The following is a 17,529-nucleotide window of genomic DNA, read 5'->3' on the forward strand; positions in this document are numbered from 1 at the left end:
CAGTGATTCATGAAACCATCGGACACCAGGAAGAATCGAGGGGAAGAAAAGAAGAACCCCCCCCCCTTTAAATCATATTTCAGTCCTTCATGTATGGGTAAAAACTGCTTAATCCAAGCACTTTCACTTTTCAAAATGGCCTTTCTTGGAAGCATCTGCAGACAGCAGCAAACGCCCTCCCCAAGCACACTCTCCGACACTTCCCAAGGAACGTTTTTGCTTCGCTCTCTTTCCAACCTGAACCACCAAACTGGTCATTGCTTCCCACTTCTCCCCAAACCACTTTCAAAAAGGAGAAGGAAAAACACACACAAGAGGCAGGGTGAGGGATCTCTCCCAGTTGTGACTGTGTGTGGTAACAACCTCCCAAGCCCAGCCCAGCCTTTCCGTGCGAGGCGACGGGTCTGCTCCAGAACACAAATCCGCAGGGCTAGGGCAGGTTCTGCTTTTCCCCCAAACGATCTCCCCAGCTGCAGCACATTACTTGTGGCAACTTTTTCTTGGATCTTAAATGGGTTTTGAAGCCATGCTGTCAGCTGCCTTCATGTCACCCCACTATATTATGATTGAATCTCCTGTTCCTTTTATAGAGTTGTTCTCTCCTAATAAAACACTAACTGCTGGGCTGAAAGTCGGCTTCGGGACTGCGGCTCACGCTCCCATGATAACCTCCTGCTCTGCTCTTTTCTCAGCTCCAAAGCGCAGTTGTGAGATGTTCAGGATCAGGGCTGTAGCCTTAAATATGCATCTATCCAGTCCCAGAAATTCACTGTGTTTATACAATTTCTTGACCCCACCCCCATTTCCAGTTATTTTAAGAGCAGCTCATACTTTGTCGAACTGGGCAATATTCCTGAGCACATGAAAGAACACACAGAGCACAAACAGCTCTGAAGGAATATCTGCAATTCATTGCGGCAGCCGCCGACAAAGGTGATACCTTCAAGCTGTTTGTCAGGATAAACCAGCAGAAAAAGCTGTTACTTGTCAGCTTTTGGATAAGATACATTGCAAAACAATATTCATTTTCCCTGGCAAACACAAACCTCACATTTTATAGGTGTGAACTATTTCCAAACTTCAAAACTGTACTGTAAATGAACTGTGAAGGGGTAGAAAAACACTCATGAGAAGGGCTGCAAAGCAGCAAACGACTCCAAGAGCAGAGAATTAAAATAATCACAGTTTATTTTTAATATGTTTAAAGACTAAAAATATTTTCACCTTCCATTCTACTGCAGTTGAACAGAATCCATCAACAAAAGCTTGTAAATCTGTTATTCTTAATGGGTTTCATGCCAATGTTGTGTTTAAAGTCATGAGACTAGAAGGAAAGACTACATTCCTGGGGCAGAATGCTGCACAGTTAAAAAGAAATGCTTCAGTGAAATCTAACTTGACAACATTTGTTGTTAGGATTTCCAGGACTTTTCATCAGGGCTGTTGCTCAAAGCAGCCCATCTCGCAGAAATTGTTTTTGTCGTGGTAACAGATTTGACTATTAATGAGAAAACAGTAAGGAGCTTTAGTGTCCTAATGGATACTAAATGACCTGGAGGATCTGAAACACTTATGTGCAGAAGAAATACATATGTGCAGTTCCCTTTGGCTTGGAGTATTTGTCAGCCAGGACACGATGTATTAAATGAGGTAACTGAACACACGTGGACAACGGACATTATTTTATGTGTAAACAATCATGTTGATTTCCCACATTAACAAAAGATGATATCCTGCTTCATCTGACTTTTGCAAACCAGAAGAAAATCAGGCCATAACAGCAGACAAAACTGCAGTACCTAGAAGCCTCCTTAGCTCCTGGAGATAGCAAGGCTACGAGCAAACACTGACATTTGACACAGATGCAAACCGTTTAAAATATATCTTCATCGTCCTCAGATGGAGATGAAGGCAGAATAAAATTCAGCCAGAAGAAATCCAAAGTTAAAAAAAAAAAAAAAAATTAAAACCAACGACAACATAAAAGAAGCTAAAGCCAGATGCTGCAGGATGTGCAAAACCAACAACAATGAAAAAGAAGATGCAAATTTCATTTTGCAAGCCTGGAAGCAAATCCCTGCCAGTGTTCACGCTCACTCCACCTGGACTGAGAAGCCTACAAAAGTTAGTTGAAATCAACAACAATGAGTAAATAAATGAATGAATAGATTTGTTTAAAATAAAATTATATATATATATAAGAAAAAAATACATGTATATATGTTTTTTTTTTAAGGAGGAAAGCTCTCCAAAGTCTATCCATTTTGCTTTCTGAAACGGTGCAAAAACATTACCTGCTCCCCGTGCAGTTGTTAGTCTCTCTAATGTAACCTAACAGATACTTTCTAAATCCTTTTAGGTTTTTCTGCCCCTCGCTGGAAAGATCATAATTTTTTTAATTCTTTTTTTTCCCTCTTTCTTTTATTATTTCAAAGTGGATTTAATAAAGAAAAGGAGTGCTGTTAAAGTAATACGTGAGGCTTTGACATTAAGCAGTGCAACCCTGCCGAGTCGGCAAGAACAGGGTCTCTAATCTCCAGTGATTTATAGAGGGCTCTTCCTTCATCTCGGCACTCAGGGAGGGCCAAAAAGTTTAGAGACAGGCTGGCGTCCCCCGTCCTCCACACCGCCAGCTCCTGCTGGCCAGTCTGCCTGCAAAAACCTTTAACCACTTCACTGCTGCCTTCCCCTCCACCCATTAAAGGGGCTTTTATTTATTTGTATTTATAGAACAAAGTGATCTCAGAGTTAAGTAATGCCTACGGAGGTAAATGTTTATGTCTGTCATCAGAAATTTATAAGCAGAGAAGGAGAAGCTAATAGGCAGAAAGGAAAGAACCAAACCCATGTAGTGTTTGATGCTCCTCTAAGTAAGCTCTGAAAAGCTCGGAGGAGAAACACATCTTAATTAAAAACTTACAAATATATACAGTTAATTTTAAAGCTAAATAACTGAATTGCAGCTCCCAGACAGCTTATTACCAACTGGAGGAGAATGTTTGCCTTATCCTGGCAGAACGTTACACAAAAGTTCAAAGACTATGCTTTCAAACACAAATGCAAGAAGCTATTAAGCTCTTGTCACAAGGCAGAAGTATCTTGTTGTAATGCATTTCAAATTCACCATATTTCAGAGAAATGACCAATTACTTCTGCACTGTAAAACCACAGAAGCCTCTGCCACCAATCGAAAAAAATTAAACCCAGTTCCAATATGAACTCTCTACTGGGAGACTCACATCACCACCAGGAATTCATTTGGCTCAATGGGATGAGATGTGCAGAGAACAAAATTTCAGGCCTCAGTGAGTCACATTTTGGTGCTCAGGCATCTTTCCCTGTGCTGGTGACCCCACCAAGACCAAGGCAGATCACATCCAGGTTCCTGCAAAGTTGGACCATGCTCTTCTCTCCCACACTGATGGACTTGTCTGTACTTCATAGCATTCTCCTCTTTACTTAGGCTCTAGGCTCTTCACAGGTCCAACTACCCTTCTGGTCTGCATTTTAACTGCACCTTTTAAAGTGAGACCTCGGTCTGCAACAAGCACTTTTAGGAAAACTAAGGATACAAATAAAGAGCAGGTTTATGAGTCCTGAACAGTAGAGATTAGACACACAAAGCCTCCAAGAAGCCCTGCAGCATCAGCAGTGTTGCTCTTGCACAGATCAATACAATCCTAACTGGTTTTAATGGAAATTACATGAATGCACAAACTAAATTTAAGCCTGCTTGAGACACCAGGGGTTTAATTAAGCCTTCCTCCGTATAAAGGTCCTAGAGGGGGATCCTGGGTGGACCATTTACAGACTCAGAATCCTAGCAATCCCAACACAGTAGGACTCCATATAAGATCAAGAAAATCAAGCTAAAACTCAGGACAGTGTCAATAGGTTTCGATGCTCCCACCACACTTAGCAGCTGAACTGCATGCCTTCAAAAGTTGTTTGGATGTTGTGCTTGGGGATATGGTTTAGGGTGAACCTTGTAGAGTAGGGATATTGGTTGGACTTGGTGATCCTGAGTGTCTTTTCCAACCTGAATGTTTCTGTGATACAGCAGCAAGATACTGAGTTCTCAAGCCATGAGATACACATGGAACGGCTCTGCACTTTTCCACATCTAAGGAAGGTAGCAATGATATGTTCTAGATGCTACTGCTTGCCCTGGAAACTTTCTGGCCAGATCAAGCTGCCCTGCACAAACAGGTGTTGAATGTTTTAGGATTTTTGTGCTAAATTAACCTACACTGTCCTTCCTAAAAGGCTGGAGAATGGAGATATTGACTTTCTGATTTAATATTCATTAACTGGCATATTGCAACCTCTACAGAACAGGGGCAGCCAAGATGCATTATTTTGAAGTTTGCTGAGTTTTCCTTTGAGGGACTGAGTTCATTCCTTACCCTTTCCTCTTGCAAGCAAGGTTGAAGTTCCTCTGAGCAGCTGTCTCAGGAACAAACCTGAAGACCAAAAGTTACTTCTACATGGACAGAATCCAGGGTGCTTTGCATAGATTCATAGAATTGTTTGGAATGGAAGGGACCTTCAAGATCACCCAGTTCCAACTCCCTGCCATGGGTAGGGACACTTCCTACTGAACCCGAGTTCCTCAAGTCCTCATCCAACATGCCTTTAAACATCTCTAGGGAGGAGACATCCACAACCTGCCTGGGCAATTTGTTTAGCGTCTTCCCTGTTCGAAACAGCAGCAGCAGCAAGGACAGGACGGCCAGGCTGGGCTCACACGAGGCTGTTAATAGCTGCTGGGGCAGAGCATTGAGTGTTTCTGTAGGTAGTTTTTTGTGGGGGTTGCAAAACAGTCATTATTCTACTCCTAAGAAGCAACCATTTGCAATCAGTGAATTGCAAAGGGCAATGTTGTATCTCATTTTTACCTTAGGTTCCTTTTGTTTAATCTGATGAAGAGATGCAATTTAGGCAGTGATGCTTTAAAACAAAAATTAGCTTAGACTTAAGAAAAGATAATCATAGGATGTTACTTTATCACAAAGGTTTTATGAAGGCTGTTTTGTGATGCTGCATCCTAGATACATCAAGGAGTGCTGTCAGAAGTGTGCCTCTGAACACCCAGAGAACACAAACAAATGCCACAATGCTCCTTCTCTTCCCATTTAGGAAAAAAAAAAACCATCAACCTCACACTGCTAGGTACCAGCCATGCTGTAGGAGCTACTGTTTTCTTACAGAACAGCCCACATACAAAAGGGGGTTAAATGCTTAAGATTCATTGTCATGCAACAAATGCTTTAGAAGCATCCTTCACCTTCTGTGATGGTGTCTAATGATGACCTGTTTTAAGGTATAGGTTTTTTTGAGTCGATTTGCTCCCTGCAGACTGTGCAGAAGTAGCTACACGGTCCTGAGGAAGATGACAGAGCAAAACATTATGGACAGTAGGAAGGAGGTGGACTTGCATCACAGCAGCCAGGTCACACCTCACATCACCGGCACACAAAGGCTTGGTGACAGTATGGGGCTTCATCTCTCTGTTCATGAGTATGAGCAGCAGGGCAGTTCTGGGGAAGGAAGGGTGCTCGAGCTGCCTGCTGATCCTGCCCTTTCCCTCCCATCTCCATGCTCCTGCATGTGCCTACAAAAGGAGTGGAAACTTGGCAGGCTGGAACCAAGAGCACAGTCAAGGGTCGGGAGTGGAAACGAGCTGCTCCCGTTCTGCTCCGTGGGAATTACACCAAAAAGGTAACAGAAGCTGGGGAATGCTCTGCCTTTTCCACGGAGCCTCCCAGCACTGTCTCTGACAGCCAAACAGGGTCCTTCACAAGAATGGACCCTGTGATCTGTGCAGTCTCCTCTCGAGACCAGCTTTAGAGAGCTTGGGTTTCATTTCCCAGCTTTAAAAAAGGACTGATGTGGGTCACAGCCACTTCTTTAAAGTGTTCAAACTCTATAAGGGGCAGGCTCAGCACATGCAGCCATGGCTAGGACCCACAGCAAGATTCAGCCCTTTCTTAGGCTCTAAGAAGGTGTCAAGAATTACAAATTCCATCTCAAAATGTGTTTGTAGAAGGTTTAATCCTTGAACATTTCTGCTCCCTGGGTGTCTCTGCGGAGAACAACTTGAAATAAGAATTCCAGATCTATGATCCTGAGGCAGAAAGCAGAAGGCTGTTTGATTTTCTTCTGCATTAAACCACTTATGTGAAACAGTGTGCAGAATAGGACCCTTAAATTGCTGGGTCTTGATGTTCAGCAGGCCTATGCCAAACTGGTCTGGCAGTAAACAAGGCCTTATCAGGGCACCCACAATTAACTGCTGTAAGCAGAGAGTGTAAATCATTCCACTCCAGCAGACTTGTGAGCCAAATTTGCACCTCATCCAAGTCAACTTGATCGACGTTATTTACACAGCCACGGGTCTCAGTTGTACCTGCTGGCAGATGGATGCCTGCCTTTAATGCAACTGTAAAACTAACACAGTTTAAAATGAGGAGGAAAATGGATTTCTTAAGATGCCTCTCAGGGGATCCCACTGAACAGCCCATGAGGTTGTGATCAGGTGAACCACCTGAGCTCTTTAGCTCCAGTCTCAAAGTAACTTTACTTGCCAGTAGTGAAGGGCTGAGGTTCTGCACAAAACACACTTTTATTCTGAAACCTGGGAAGCCACAAGTTTGAGTCCAAATCTTATGAGGAGCAGCTCAGGGAACTGGGATTGTTTAGCCTGGAGAAGAGGAGGCTGAGGGGAGACCTCACTGCTCTCTGCAGCTACTCAAAAGGAGGTTGGAGCCAGGTGGTTGTTGGTCTCTTCTCCCAGGTAACCAATGACAGAATGAGAGGAAATGGCCTCAAATTGTACCAGAGCAGGTTTAGGGTGGAGATGAGGAAGAGTTTATCTCCTGCTAGAGAGGTCAGGCACTGGAATGGGCTGCCCAGGGAGGTGGTGGAGTCACCATCCCTGGAGGTGTTGAAAAAATGTGTGGACATGGCACCTGGGGATGTGGTTTAGTGGGCATGGTGGTGTCAGGATGAAGGCTGGACTGAATGACCTCAGAGGTCTTTTCCAACTCAAACAATGAAGCAGCAATAATCTTGTTTTATTTTGCACAGCTCCTGGCACCTGTGAATCTAGTGTCCAGCTGGTGCCTAAGGACACCACTCCAAAAGAAAGCTGAAATACAAATAACTTCTTTAAAGTCTAATACAATTGCATTGCTTTTTATAGCAAACATAAATCTCCTTCTTTATTATAATCACATCTTATCACATAGAAAATAATTTAATACAAGACCTACCCTTCCTACACATTATTGCATTAAGGAAAGCAAACTTTTGCAGTGTTATTTATTTCAAGCCAAATCTCCAGGAGGCACTCTGGCTCTGGAAGGGTTGTGTCCCAACTGGGATTCTGGAATAAATTCTATAGCCTCCATTAGGCAGGAGTTGCTAAGTGAATCACAGAAACATTAATGCTGGAAAAGGCTTCTAAGCCTAAGTCAAACCATCAATCTAGCACTACCATGCCCACTAAACCATGTCCATGTATTTCTTGAACACCTCCAGGGATGGTGACTCCATCACTTAACTGGGCAGCCTGTTCCAAAGCCTGACTGCTCCTTCAGCAAAGAAATTGTTCTTTATGCCCAATCTGAACCTTCCCTGGTGCAATGTGAGGCCATTTCCTCTTTTTCTATCATTTGTTACTAGGGAAAGGAGACCAACTCTCACCTCACTACAACCTCCTTTCAGGCAGTTATAGTCTCTCCTCAGCCTCCTTTTCTTGAGACTAAACAACCCCAGTTCCCTCAGGTGCTCCTCAGCAGAACTGTTCTCCAGACTCTTCATCAGCTTCATTGTCCTTCTCTGGACCCACTTCAGCACATCGATGTCCTTCTTGTAGCAAGTGACTCAATAAATGGGCTACAGTTAGAGCTATCTGTAAGGGAAGAAGTTCCTGAAGGCCCAGAGCAATGTGAGAGATGACATTCGGGAGATATTTTGAAACAAGAAAAGTACCACAGCTTCCATGAGATGGAAACAGACTCCCAAAATACCTCTTCAATTTTAGTTACATGTCCATAGAGCTGCTATGAACAGGCTACAAACATCAGCAGCCTCAGAATCTCAGAGATATCCAGGCTGGAAAAGCCCTTCAGGATCATCAAATCCAATCTGTAACCCTACTCTACAAAATTCACATTAAAACATGTCCCTAAGCATCACATCCAAACAATCCTTAAATACATCCAGGGTCAGTGACTCCACAACCTCTCTGGGCAGCTCATTAAACCAAACCGAGAGGCTAAAGGGTAACCACTAACTTACTGGTTTTGCTGCAGAGATCTCCCCTAAACAACCTGCCATAAGAATGTGCACAAGCACCTATCTTGACACTGCCATGACTCAAATGTCACCATGGAGCTGCTGCAATTTGCCACTGATGTTTGAAGAGAGAAGACTGCGGGCATGGAAAGGCTGAAGTGCATCCTGCCAGCAGCCACCAGCCAAGCCAAGCAAACAGTTAATGCTGAGGGAGAGTGGAGAGCAGAAAGCACAGCCTTACTCTACCACAATCATCCCTGCTCCCTACAAGGCAGCCAACACTACTGGCTTGTGGTTACCTGCCATGCTCTTTGTTGCACAACAGGAGGTTCAAACAGCTCCTAGCCACTGTGGCACCATGGTTCAGGATCCTATTAGGAACATATTTCGCAACCCACAGAATACACACTTGATCCAACTTTGCAAAGCAAGCCCAAAGGGAAACTGAGTGTAAACACAGGCACAACCCAACTGATATGTGGACAAATACTTGACAATGTGAGTATCAAAACGTGCCAAGTGTCATTCTGAAAAGCCCATAACTTTCTAAAACAAGCTCTGCTTTTTATCTTTGGTTTACCAAAGATTATATCCAGCAGCCAATGTAGTATCAAAGCCTAAACCTCAAGTCACTGCAGTCTCCTACCCATCCAAACATTTCCCATGGTTTTATTAGCACTAACAATGAAGTCAATGGGAGAAAAATCTGGCTAAAACCAACTCAAAATCCTCTCAGGCCGTATTTTGCACCAAATGAGCAGAATATTTGGAGCACTGTCACTGCTAACAGCAAGGTATTCCTGTGCACCACAACCAAGCTCCAACCTATTCACCCTTAGCTTTTTAGACTGTGTGACTTTCCCTGAGCTTTAAGCCTCCTTTTTTTCCTCATCATCAGATCAAGTGATAACCTCTACCTTTTAACAGGAGTTAACTCTCAAAGCTCAGCTCCCATCAAACTCAGATGCACAAGGGTCAACTGTGTAAGTCAGAGCAAGTTGTTCCTGCAGTTGTTCTGGAATCAAGGGATTCCTTCCCTGCTGTGGATTCCTGACTAAACACCAGGTCTAACAACAAACTCCTTTAGATTCAGATCTCCTTGTGATGTCACTGATCCACCAAAGTCTTCCTTTTAAAGCCCTAACCAGACTATCACTGCAAAGTGACTTTCAATCCTTTCAAAATGTGTTTGGTTTTCCCTTCTGCACCCTTGGATGGAGGTGTTCAGAACACCCCAGCCTGACAACACCTCCCTTTTAGAGATGTATTTGAAGCAGCTCTCCTTTGTTTACTAAATCTCTTTCAATTAACAGCAACAGGTTGTCTGGAAGGCCTTGCCTTCAACTTCTGCCACCTTTCTTTGCCTGCTTACAGTCCACAGAGATCTATAAATGAGGCAAAAGAAGAGGCTGTAAGACTAGCAAGGTGCTGCCTGCCTTTTAGCAAGGAGTCCAGTGCAGAGCCACAAAGATGACTAAAGGAATGGATCACCTCTTTTACAAGGAGAGCCTGAGGGAGCTGGGCTGCACTGCTTGGAGAAGAGGAGCCTGAGAGGTGACCTCATCAACGGTTACAAATATGTGCAGGGTGAGTGCCAGGAGGCTGGAGCCAGGCTCTGCTGGGTAATGCCCAATGACAGCACAAGCAGCAACGGGTAGAAGGTGAGGCATAGGAAGTCTCATTTAAAGATGAGGAGGGTTTCTTTCACTGTGAGGGCGACAGAACACTGGAAGAGGCTGCCCAGGGAAGCTGTGGAGTCTCCCTCTCTGGAGATATCCAAAACAGGATGTGTTCCTGTGTGATCTTGTCTAGGTGACCCTACTCTAGCAGGCAGATTGGACTGCATGAGCTTTCAAGGTCCCTTCCAGCCCCTGACATTCTGTGATTCTATGATCCAGACTTTAGGAAAATGACTGGCATGAAATAGGAGTAAGAACTTTTACTACCATTCTGCTGCATTGCCATTTGATAGCTCAAAATCCTCAGGAACTACACCTCCTGGATTCAAGATGAACTGAACCAGCAGATTTGCTTTCTGTTGTAACCACTCCACTGTTTGGGAGATTTAATTCCTTCATATGAATGGGTGTGTGTATGTGTGGCCAGTGCACACAAATAAGTATGATATCCATGTTCACAGAAGTGATTTAAACAACCTTTACTGTCCTTTGAGTCAGGAATTCTTCGGCTCAAATTCCCTTTAGCTAAAGAAGCTAAAGATTGTCTCAGATACTGCTAGAATGCAGTGAAACAGCTGTGGACTTTAGGAATCCTACAAATGAAGTTTTAATTTTCAGTGAAGTTTTGCAGTGGTAAATCTCTTGGCCACTGCTGCCTGCCAACCCCATTGCACTGTGACACCCATGCTTGTGTGTCTGGAGTATCCATAGTCAGAAGATGCTTGATGGAGCTTCATATTTGTCTAATTACAGTTCAGCAATTATAAGCAGAAATCCAAAACATAAAACCCAAACATTTTGGTTAGCTGCAGAGTGTGCCAGTTAGGGAGTGTGCCATAAGAATCGAGCAAACAAGCACCCTTCAGTCTCTTCCAACAAGTTCCTGCTGTCACAAACACTGCCACATTTTGGATGAGACAAATGCTGCCAACAGCAGGCTCTCAAATCATAGAATCATAGAATGGTTTAGGTTGCAAAGGACGTCAAAGATCATCTATTTCCAACCTCTCTACCATGCCCAGGGACACCTCCCACTAGAACAGGTTGCTCAAGGCCTCATTCAGCCTGGCCTTGAACACCTCCAGGGAGGGAGCGGCCACAACCTCCCTGGGCAACCTGTGCCAGTGTTTCACCAGCCTCACTGTAAAGAACTTCTTCCTAACATCTCCTCTTTTCCAGTTTAAATCTTTCCCTTCCAGTTTAAACCCATTACTCCTTTTCCTGTCATTATAAGACCTCCAAGACATCCAGTCCAACCTATCTCCCAGCCCTATCTGACCAACTAGACCACTGCACTAAGTACCTCATCCCGTCTCTTCTTGAACATCTCCAGGGATGGCAATCCCACCACCTCCCTGGGCAGCCCATCTCAATGTCAAATCACCCTGCTACAAGGTCTCCTTGAAGCCTTCTCTTCTCTAGGCTGAAGAGCTCCAACTCTTGTAGCCTATCCTCAAAGCAGAGCTTCTCCAGCCCTCTGAGCATCTTTGTGGCCTCCTCCGGACTCACTCCAACACTTGAATGTCCTTGTCTTGGGGGCTCCAGAACTGTACACAATACTCCAGGTGGGATCTCACGAGACCAACTTATAACTCCAAACTTTAATTGCAAACACAACCTTGGTGATACTGTGATCATTCATTTGTGCTAAGATGTGCTTGGAACTCCTAAATGGGCCGAGCTGAACAAAATGGTGGAGGTTTCCTCTGAATTTCTGAAGAGTTTACAGGCTGCTAGGTTTAGAAATCACATTTGCTCCATGAGAAGAAGAGGAGGAGAGAGGCTGCCCGAGGACATTGTTTATTAAAGCCTTTTGTTCAATTTACAAATTGAAACAAATAATTGTGGAGACATTTGCAGCTACGGAAAAAACGTGTTTACAGAAGTGGAATAAAATACAGACTAAATACATTTGGATTACACTAGATCAAAACACAAGAGCTTCTAACAGAGCATAAAGGGTGGTCAGCACTAGGAGGACAGAAGGAAAGGCGCCACTGACTCATGGGTTTTATAACAATCTGGTCACTTAAAAGCTTTTGGATAGTTAGACTCTCCGAGTCCTTAACACGCAAGATGCTGACAGCCACACTCACCAGTGACCAGCCCTTGAGATCAGAGAAAATCCACCCCACGGACATCTATCTGCTTCTAATAGACAAGAGATGCTTCCTTGGAGAGGGAAGAAAAAGACTCATGAGTTCCAGCTAATACTCCAGAGGAATATTTCTTGATAATGTTTCATTTGGGTTTTGGTTCAGCCTTCCTCATGTGGTTTTACTTGGAAATTCTAACTGGATTCAGAAGGTCAAAAGTGCCACTGGAACATTTCGCCTCTCCCTCCTGCAAACGGGGATTGCTTGATACAAAGCCCCTCTGACTCACCTGATAAGGTGAGGTTTATAGAATCATATATCATATTTTACTTAGAAGACACCTTTAAGCTCATCAAGTTCAACCTTCACTCTAAGACCACCATGATAATTAAACCACACCCCAGAGTAACATGAACTTCTTTCTGGAACACCTCCAAGGACAGTGACTCCACCACTTACACAGGCAACTCACTCCAATACCTATGCCAACAACATGGAAGGTTACTCTATAGCCTAATGCAGCTTGGCAATCAGCACCCAGAATCTATTTTCTCCAAACCACCAGGCTCTGAGCTGACATCTTGGTTCAGCATCTTAAAAACTCCGAGCCCGCCCTGACAACACAAATCCCTAAGTTACTGATGATATATACTTGTTCTGGTATTTTACCATTCTCATTGTGAAGAGCTTCCAACTGAAATCTCCACAGCTCCAGTTCCAAACCACTGCCCCTTGTCCTCTCTTTACAATCCCTTCAACACAGTCTCTCCCCAGCCTTCCTGTAGGTCCCCTTCAGATATTCAAAAGGCAGCTCTAAGGTCTCCCTAGAGCCTTCTCCTGGCTGAACAGCCTCAGTTCTTTCAGCGTGTCTTCATGGAAGAGGTACTCCATCCCTCTGATCACCCTTGTGGCCCTCCTCTGGACCCACTCCAGCAAGTCTATGATCCCTTGTACTGGGGATCCTATAGCTGGATACAGTCCTCCAAGTTACCCCAAGTACTCGACAGTACTACTGTTTTAGTGTTAGTAGCTCAGAAGTAGTGGTGGGATTGCAAATTCTGGGTGAGTGCTTGGACTTGATGATCTCAAAGGACTCTTCCAACATCCACAGTTCTATGCTTTTATGAATCAGATCAGTGGAAAAACGGCATAAGAGGGATGGAAGTGCTGTTCCTAACTGTTAGCTCTAAAAGCTTGTGTAAACAACAACTTCCTATAACATCTTAATTAATAGCATGATGACAGGAGCAAGCTCTGTCTGTAACACTGGCTGGAATTTCCAACTGAAGATATCTATCACCATTGAAAAGAAAATAAAACAGGAGGGAGTGAATGAATCAGCTCAACTCTTCTGCTGGTTTGCAAACTTCATGCAAAGGCAAACAGCCATTACTACAAACAGGACATGACAGCTCAGGATGGCTTTTGTAGCACAGAAGTATTTTTTTAACATCAGGAAAATATGTTAACTAATATTATATTTAGTCAGCTGAACTCCTCCAGGGATTAAAGGCCCACTGTGCCTAACAAAACTTTGTCTTGAAACAGACTAGCAAATGTTTTTTTAGTAGAGAGTATTTGATAGCTAATCATGCTATAAAATAAAGTTGTGTTTATTGGTACAATTAAGCCCTCCGTAGCCCACAGGGCTATGTAAGAAACTGGGGGGGAAAATGAGGGAGTTCAGACCGAGAGTGGGAGGTGGGGTGAGAAGGAGAGATTATAAGTGATAGGGAAAAACCAGGATTGAAGCAGTGAATGTGACTCACAGGGAACTAGGATTGTTATTCCAGTTGCCAACAAACCCACTATACCTCCAACTGGGAGTGTTAAAGAGAGTAAAAAGGCAAAAAACTTCAGGCAGAAAGCAAATTTATCCCCAGCCAAAGCTGGAAGTTGTGCTTGAATATTTTCACAATTCCACTAACACCCCAGTACCCAGCAAGGTCACAGCACAGAACACCCAATTCCAATAAACATCTTCCCTAAGATAATGCAAACCACAATTCTTTCCCATTGTCTTAATTCGTTAAAAGGTTTTCCAACTAAGGATGATCTGGGGTAAAGCATAGAGAGGAAAAAACATTCTGTGATGGAAGAAACATATGCTTGAAATCTAGCTAGCATGTTAATTGTGGTTAATATGTGAATCAAATTAGGAATGTAAACAAGCTTGACACTCAAGAGCCTTCCTATTTTCATTTTTACAGCTTTAGCATTAATAACCTCCAATTGCTTACAATTGCCAAAGGCTTTCCCTGCATTTCAAATATAGGTTACTGCATCCTGATGGATAGCAAATGTTTGCAAGCCAAAATGCTTCATCTTGGCTTCATCTTGGGTAAAAAAATGCACCTGAAGACAAGAGAAAACTGCAAGTTCTGGTAAAACTGCAGATTTTGATAGAAGACAATTTCACACCACTGTGCAGCAGCCTAAGTGGCCTCTAGGCAGGACATGATGGTGGAGAATAAAGCCAGAAGTTTACTGCAAATACCTTCAGCATGCCTTTGGGAGGCACAACTTATGCACAAACTGCTATAAATCTACAGTGATTTATGTGCTGATTCACAGAACCTAAAATCACCTTTGGTGTAGTGAACTATTCTCAGCCTCTAAAGGCATTCTGCAGAGGTCTGGTCCTCTTGAAGCTCCGCAGCGAGTCAGCACCAAGGCTGGCAGCAAAGCCACCACTCCAGTTTAGATCCCATTTCCTCCTTTATTTAATGCCCTTTCCAGCTCAGCCAGGAAGACACCAGAGATTCCTGCAGCAAATGTGCTGTCCCTTTCTGAGGGTGATTAAGCACATAGAAATAATTCTCTTGTATCTAAGAAGAGCCTATAGCTGCAATGACCAAAAGGAGCAATTAATTCTAAACAGCACATAGTGTGGTTTTGTATTCCTTATCTCACATTCCATGTTGGATTAAGTACATGAGAACCCTGCTAACCCCACCTCACGTCACTCCATGGGATTTGGGATCATTTCTTGCTGTTCCCACAGCACATCCTCTTGAAGGTCCCAATGCAAGGAAATGCCTTCAGTGTTTAATAACAGAACTAAAAGCAGCCAGCCCTCAAACACCCTGCCATGAGACTGGAAACTACAGGTGGAACAAATAACACACAGACCTGCCCCAACAGAATCACAGGACATGAGACATTGGAAGGGACCTTGAAAGATCACCTAGTCCAAGGCAGGACTGCCTAGAGTAGGTCACACAGGAAACCATGAGGTGCTGGTGAGATTGCAACAATGATCAGCCTGGCAAGGGCTAGTCCCACACTGTTCAGGAACGGCAGTGTCCTCAGATAGTTGCTAGATTGCCCACGGGCTCAGGTTAATATTTGCATTAAGGAAAAGCTGTCAGCCTCAATCAGGATTAGGTCAATGTTGTGCTAGGTACTGTGCAAAGAGGAACAAGGCAAAAGCTCTTCTCAGGAGAGCTTCCTTCTGAGTTACAGGTCATTGAAACGGCAAATTGCGTTCCCAGCACAGCGCCTCGGAGTGGTCCTTGGTGTCAGTGGTGCTAACGGTCAGCGGACAAAGCTGGTGCTAGCAACCACAACTATGCAGGAAAAAGATTGGTAGATGGTAGTTTCTTGAACAGAAACCATCATCTGATGGAGTCCTTGCTGTACTGCCAGAGATAAGCTCGTGGGATGGAAATAAACACAGTGCTTTAAACGAACCTAATAACATGAAAAGTAATGAGTTCAGAAAACAGATGTGGACAAAGGAAAGCAAAGGCTACAGCACACTCCACGCAATCTGGGAAGGCATGATAAAAAAATTTACAAGCTGTTTTGAGCCCTGAATAAAAAAGGGTAATCAAGGCAGGCTGAGCTCTAAGCGGGAAGGGTCCAGCGTCCTGCGGCAGAGACTAAGCAGAACACCTCGCCCTCCTGTACTGTATGTTGAGGCTCTGCCCTGTTGCTGGAGCTCCAGCCTGGCTCTTGGTTTGGCAGCTCATAATTCACATCACGTACTGTAAGGTCTTGTCACCCCTTTCTTCCCCCCACTCTGCTTGTTTGATCTTTTTGCATTCTGCTGGGGCAGCCAAGCTGCTCACCTCCTTCTGTCACTGACAAACGTTGGGGCAAGAGGTGAAATAGTAAAGAAAAAAAAGGAAAAAAAAATCAAATCAAAAGGCAATGCAATATCCTAAAGAAAGATACCTCACTGCAAGACAAAGTACACCCAGACATTATTTCCATGATGCCCAGTTGCCTTCTTGTTAATCATGATTTATGGTAACATCTATGCAAGGCACCCATCAGTTAGCGAAACCACGTTACTCTGTACAAAGTGGCTTCTCAAAATGGCACTGTGAGAAAGCTCTCCTCTTGCAGTTGTTTTACTTTGCCTCTGAAAGCTTTCAAATTGAACTGCTAAAGTTCAGCCAGCATCTAATTTTAACCGTGAGTTCCAGGAGAGAGTAAAGCTGGTGGGAAGATTACAGAGTTCCTTGAAGCTCTGACCTACAACAGGAAGAGAGTTGTCAGCCTTCATGTCTCTCACTCTAAATCCCAAGGGAAACAACACTGGCAGAATGTTTTATAACACGTTCCCACTGTAAAATTCTGTATTTGAGAAATATGATGCTTGCTCACTCCTTCTAGACCTTTGGTGTGTCAGTAAAAACAGATGACCTTAAATGAGTACTTTTAGTTTTGCCTTTGCGCCGCAGGTCAGATACTCAGGGTTCACAGAGTTCTGTTTACAAAATCGCAGAGAGCAGATATTACACAAGAGCAACACAAGCACCCACACCTTTAAAATATTACTAAGGAGCTGGCAGCTTGTAGCAAGGTAAAAATATCTTTTTTTCCCCTCCCCTGCCATCTCAGGCTAACTACATCACTCAAGAAATACCCACACGGAAGGCTGCAATCTGCAATTTCCATAAGGAAGGCAAAAAGGTTTCTGTCAAAGGGCCAAAAGGCAGCATCTGTTAAAGAGCTCAGGAAAGAGAAATTAAAAACAAAATAATTGGATTATGATCTCTCAAGCTAATGAACTCAGATGAAAGGCTGTTGTGGGTTTTGGTTGTCTTTTTTTTTTTCCCCTTTTGAGTCCTGGATTTTAGGCAACGCACAGTGGTCTAAATGCTGTTCCACATTGCTCCTCGTTGCCCCAGGATCACAATTTCAGGTGGTGCACAACATCAGGAAGCAAAGCAGGAGAGAAATGAACATTTTTTCATTCTGCCAAACTTTCCTGACAGTAATGAAGGTGCAGTGACAAATAACCAATTGACCGGATGTGAATAATAAATAGAGGAAAACTTATTCCAGTAATAAGTCTTCAAGTACACACCAGCAGTTGAAGGAATTCAGCCACCCTGGAACAGCTTAAAAAACCTCCTCCCCCCCTTCTCATTTCTCAGCTTTTCAGCTCCTGGGAATGTTCTCTGAACAGCTGAAGCCTGAATGAGAAGCAGAGGAACCCA

At 43.7% G+C, this 17,529-nt stretch overlaps 1 protein-coding gene across 7 annotated transcripts in view; it reads right to left on the reverse strand.

Moving 5' to 3' along the window:
- BCAS3 (BCAS3 microtubule associated cell migration factor) overlaps window positions 1-17,529 on the reverse strand; it is a 413,259-nt gene that overhangs the window by 100,428 nt on the left and 295,302 nt on the right. Inside the window, exon 24 of one of the 7 annotated variants that reach the window (XM_064166585.1) lies at window positions 16,461-16,558. The exons of the other annotated variants lie outside the window; for them this stretch is intronic. Coding sequence (XP_064022655.1) covers window positions 16,476-16,558 — 83 coding nt within the window. The 3' untranslated portion in view covers window positions 16,461-16,475. Of the gene's footprint in view, window positions 1-16,460; window positions 16,559-17,529 lie in introns of those variants that run through there. 7 annotated transcript variants of the gene reach the window in all.

This window comes from Pogoniulus pusillus, chromosome 27 (assembly GCF_015220805.1).
Source record: "Pogoniulus pusillus isolate bPogPus1 chromosome 27, bPogPus1.pri, whole genome shotgun sequence".
In the NCBI taxonomy this organism is placed as follows: domain Eukaryota; kingdom Metazoa; phylum Chordata; class Aves; order Piciformes; family Lybiidae; genus Pogoniulus; species Pogoniulus pusillus.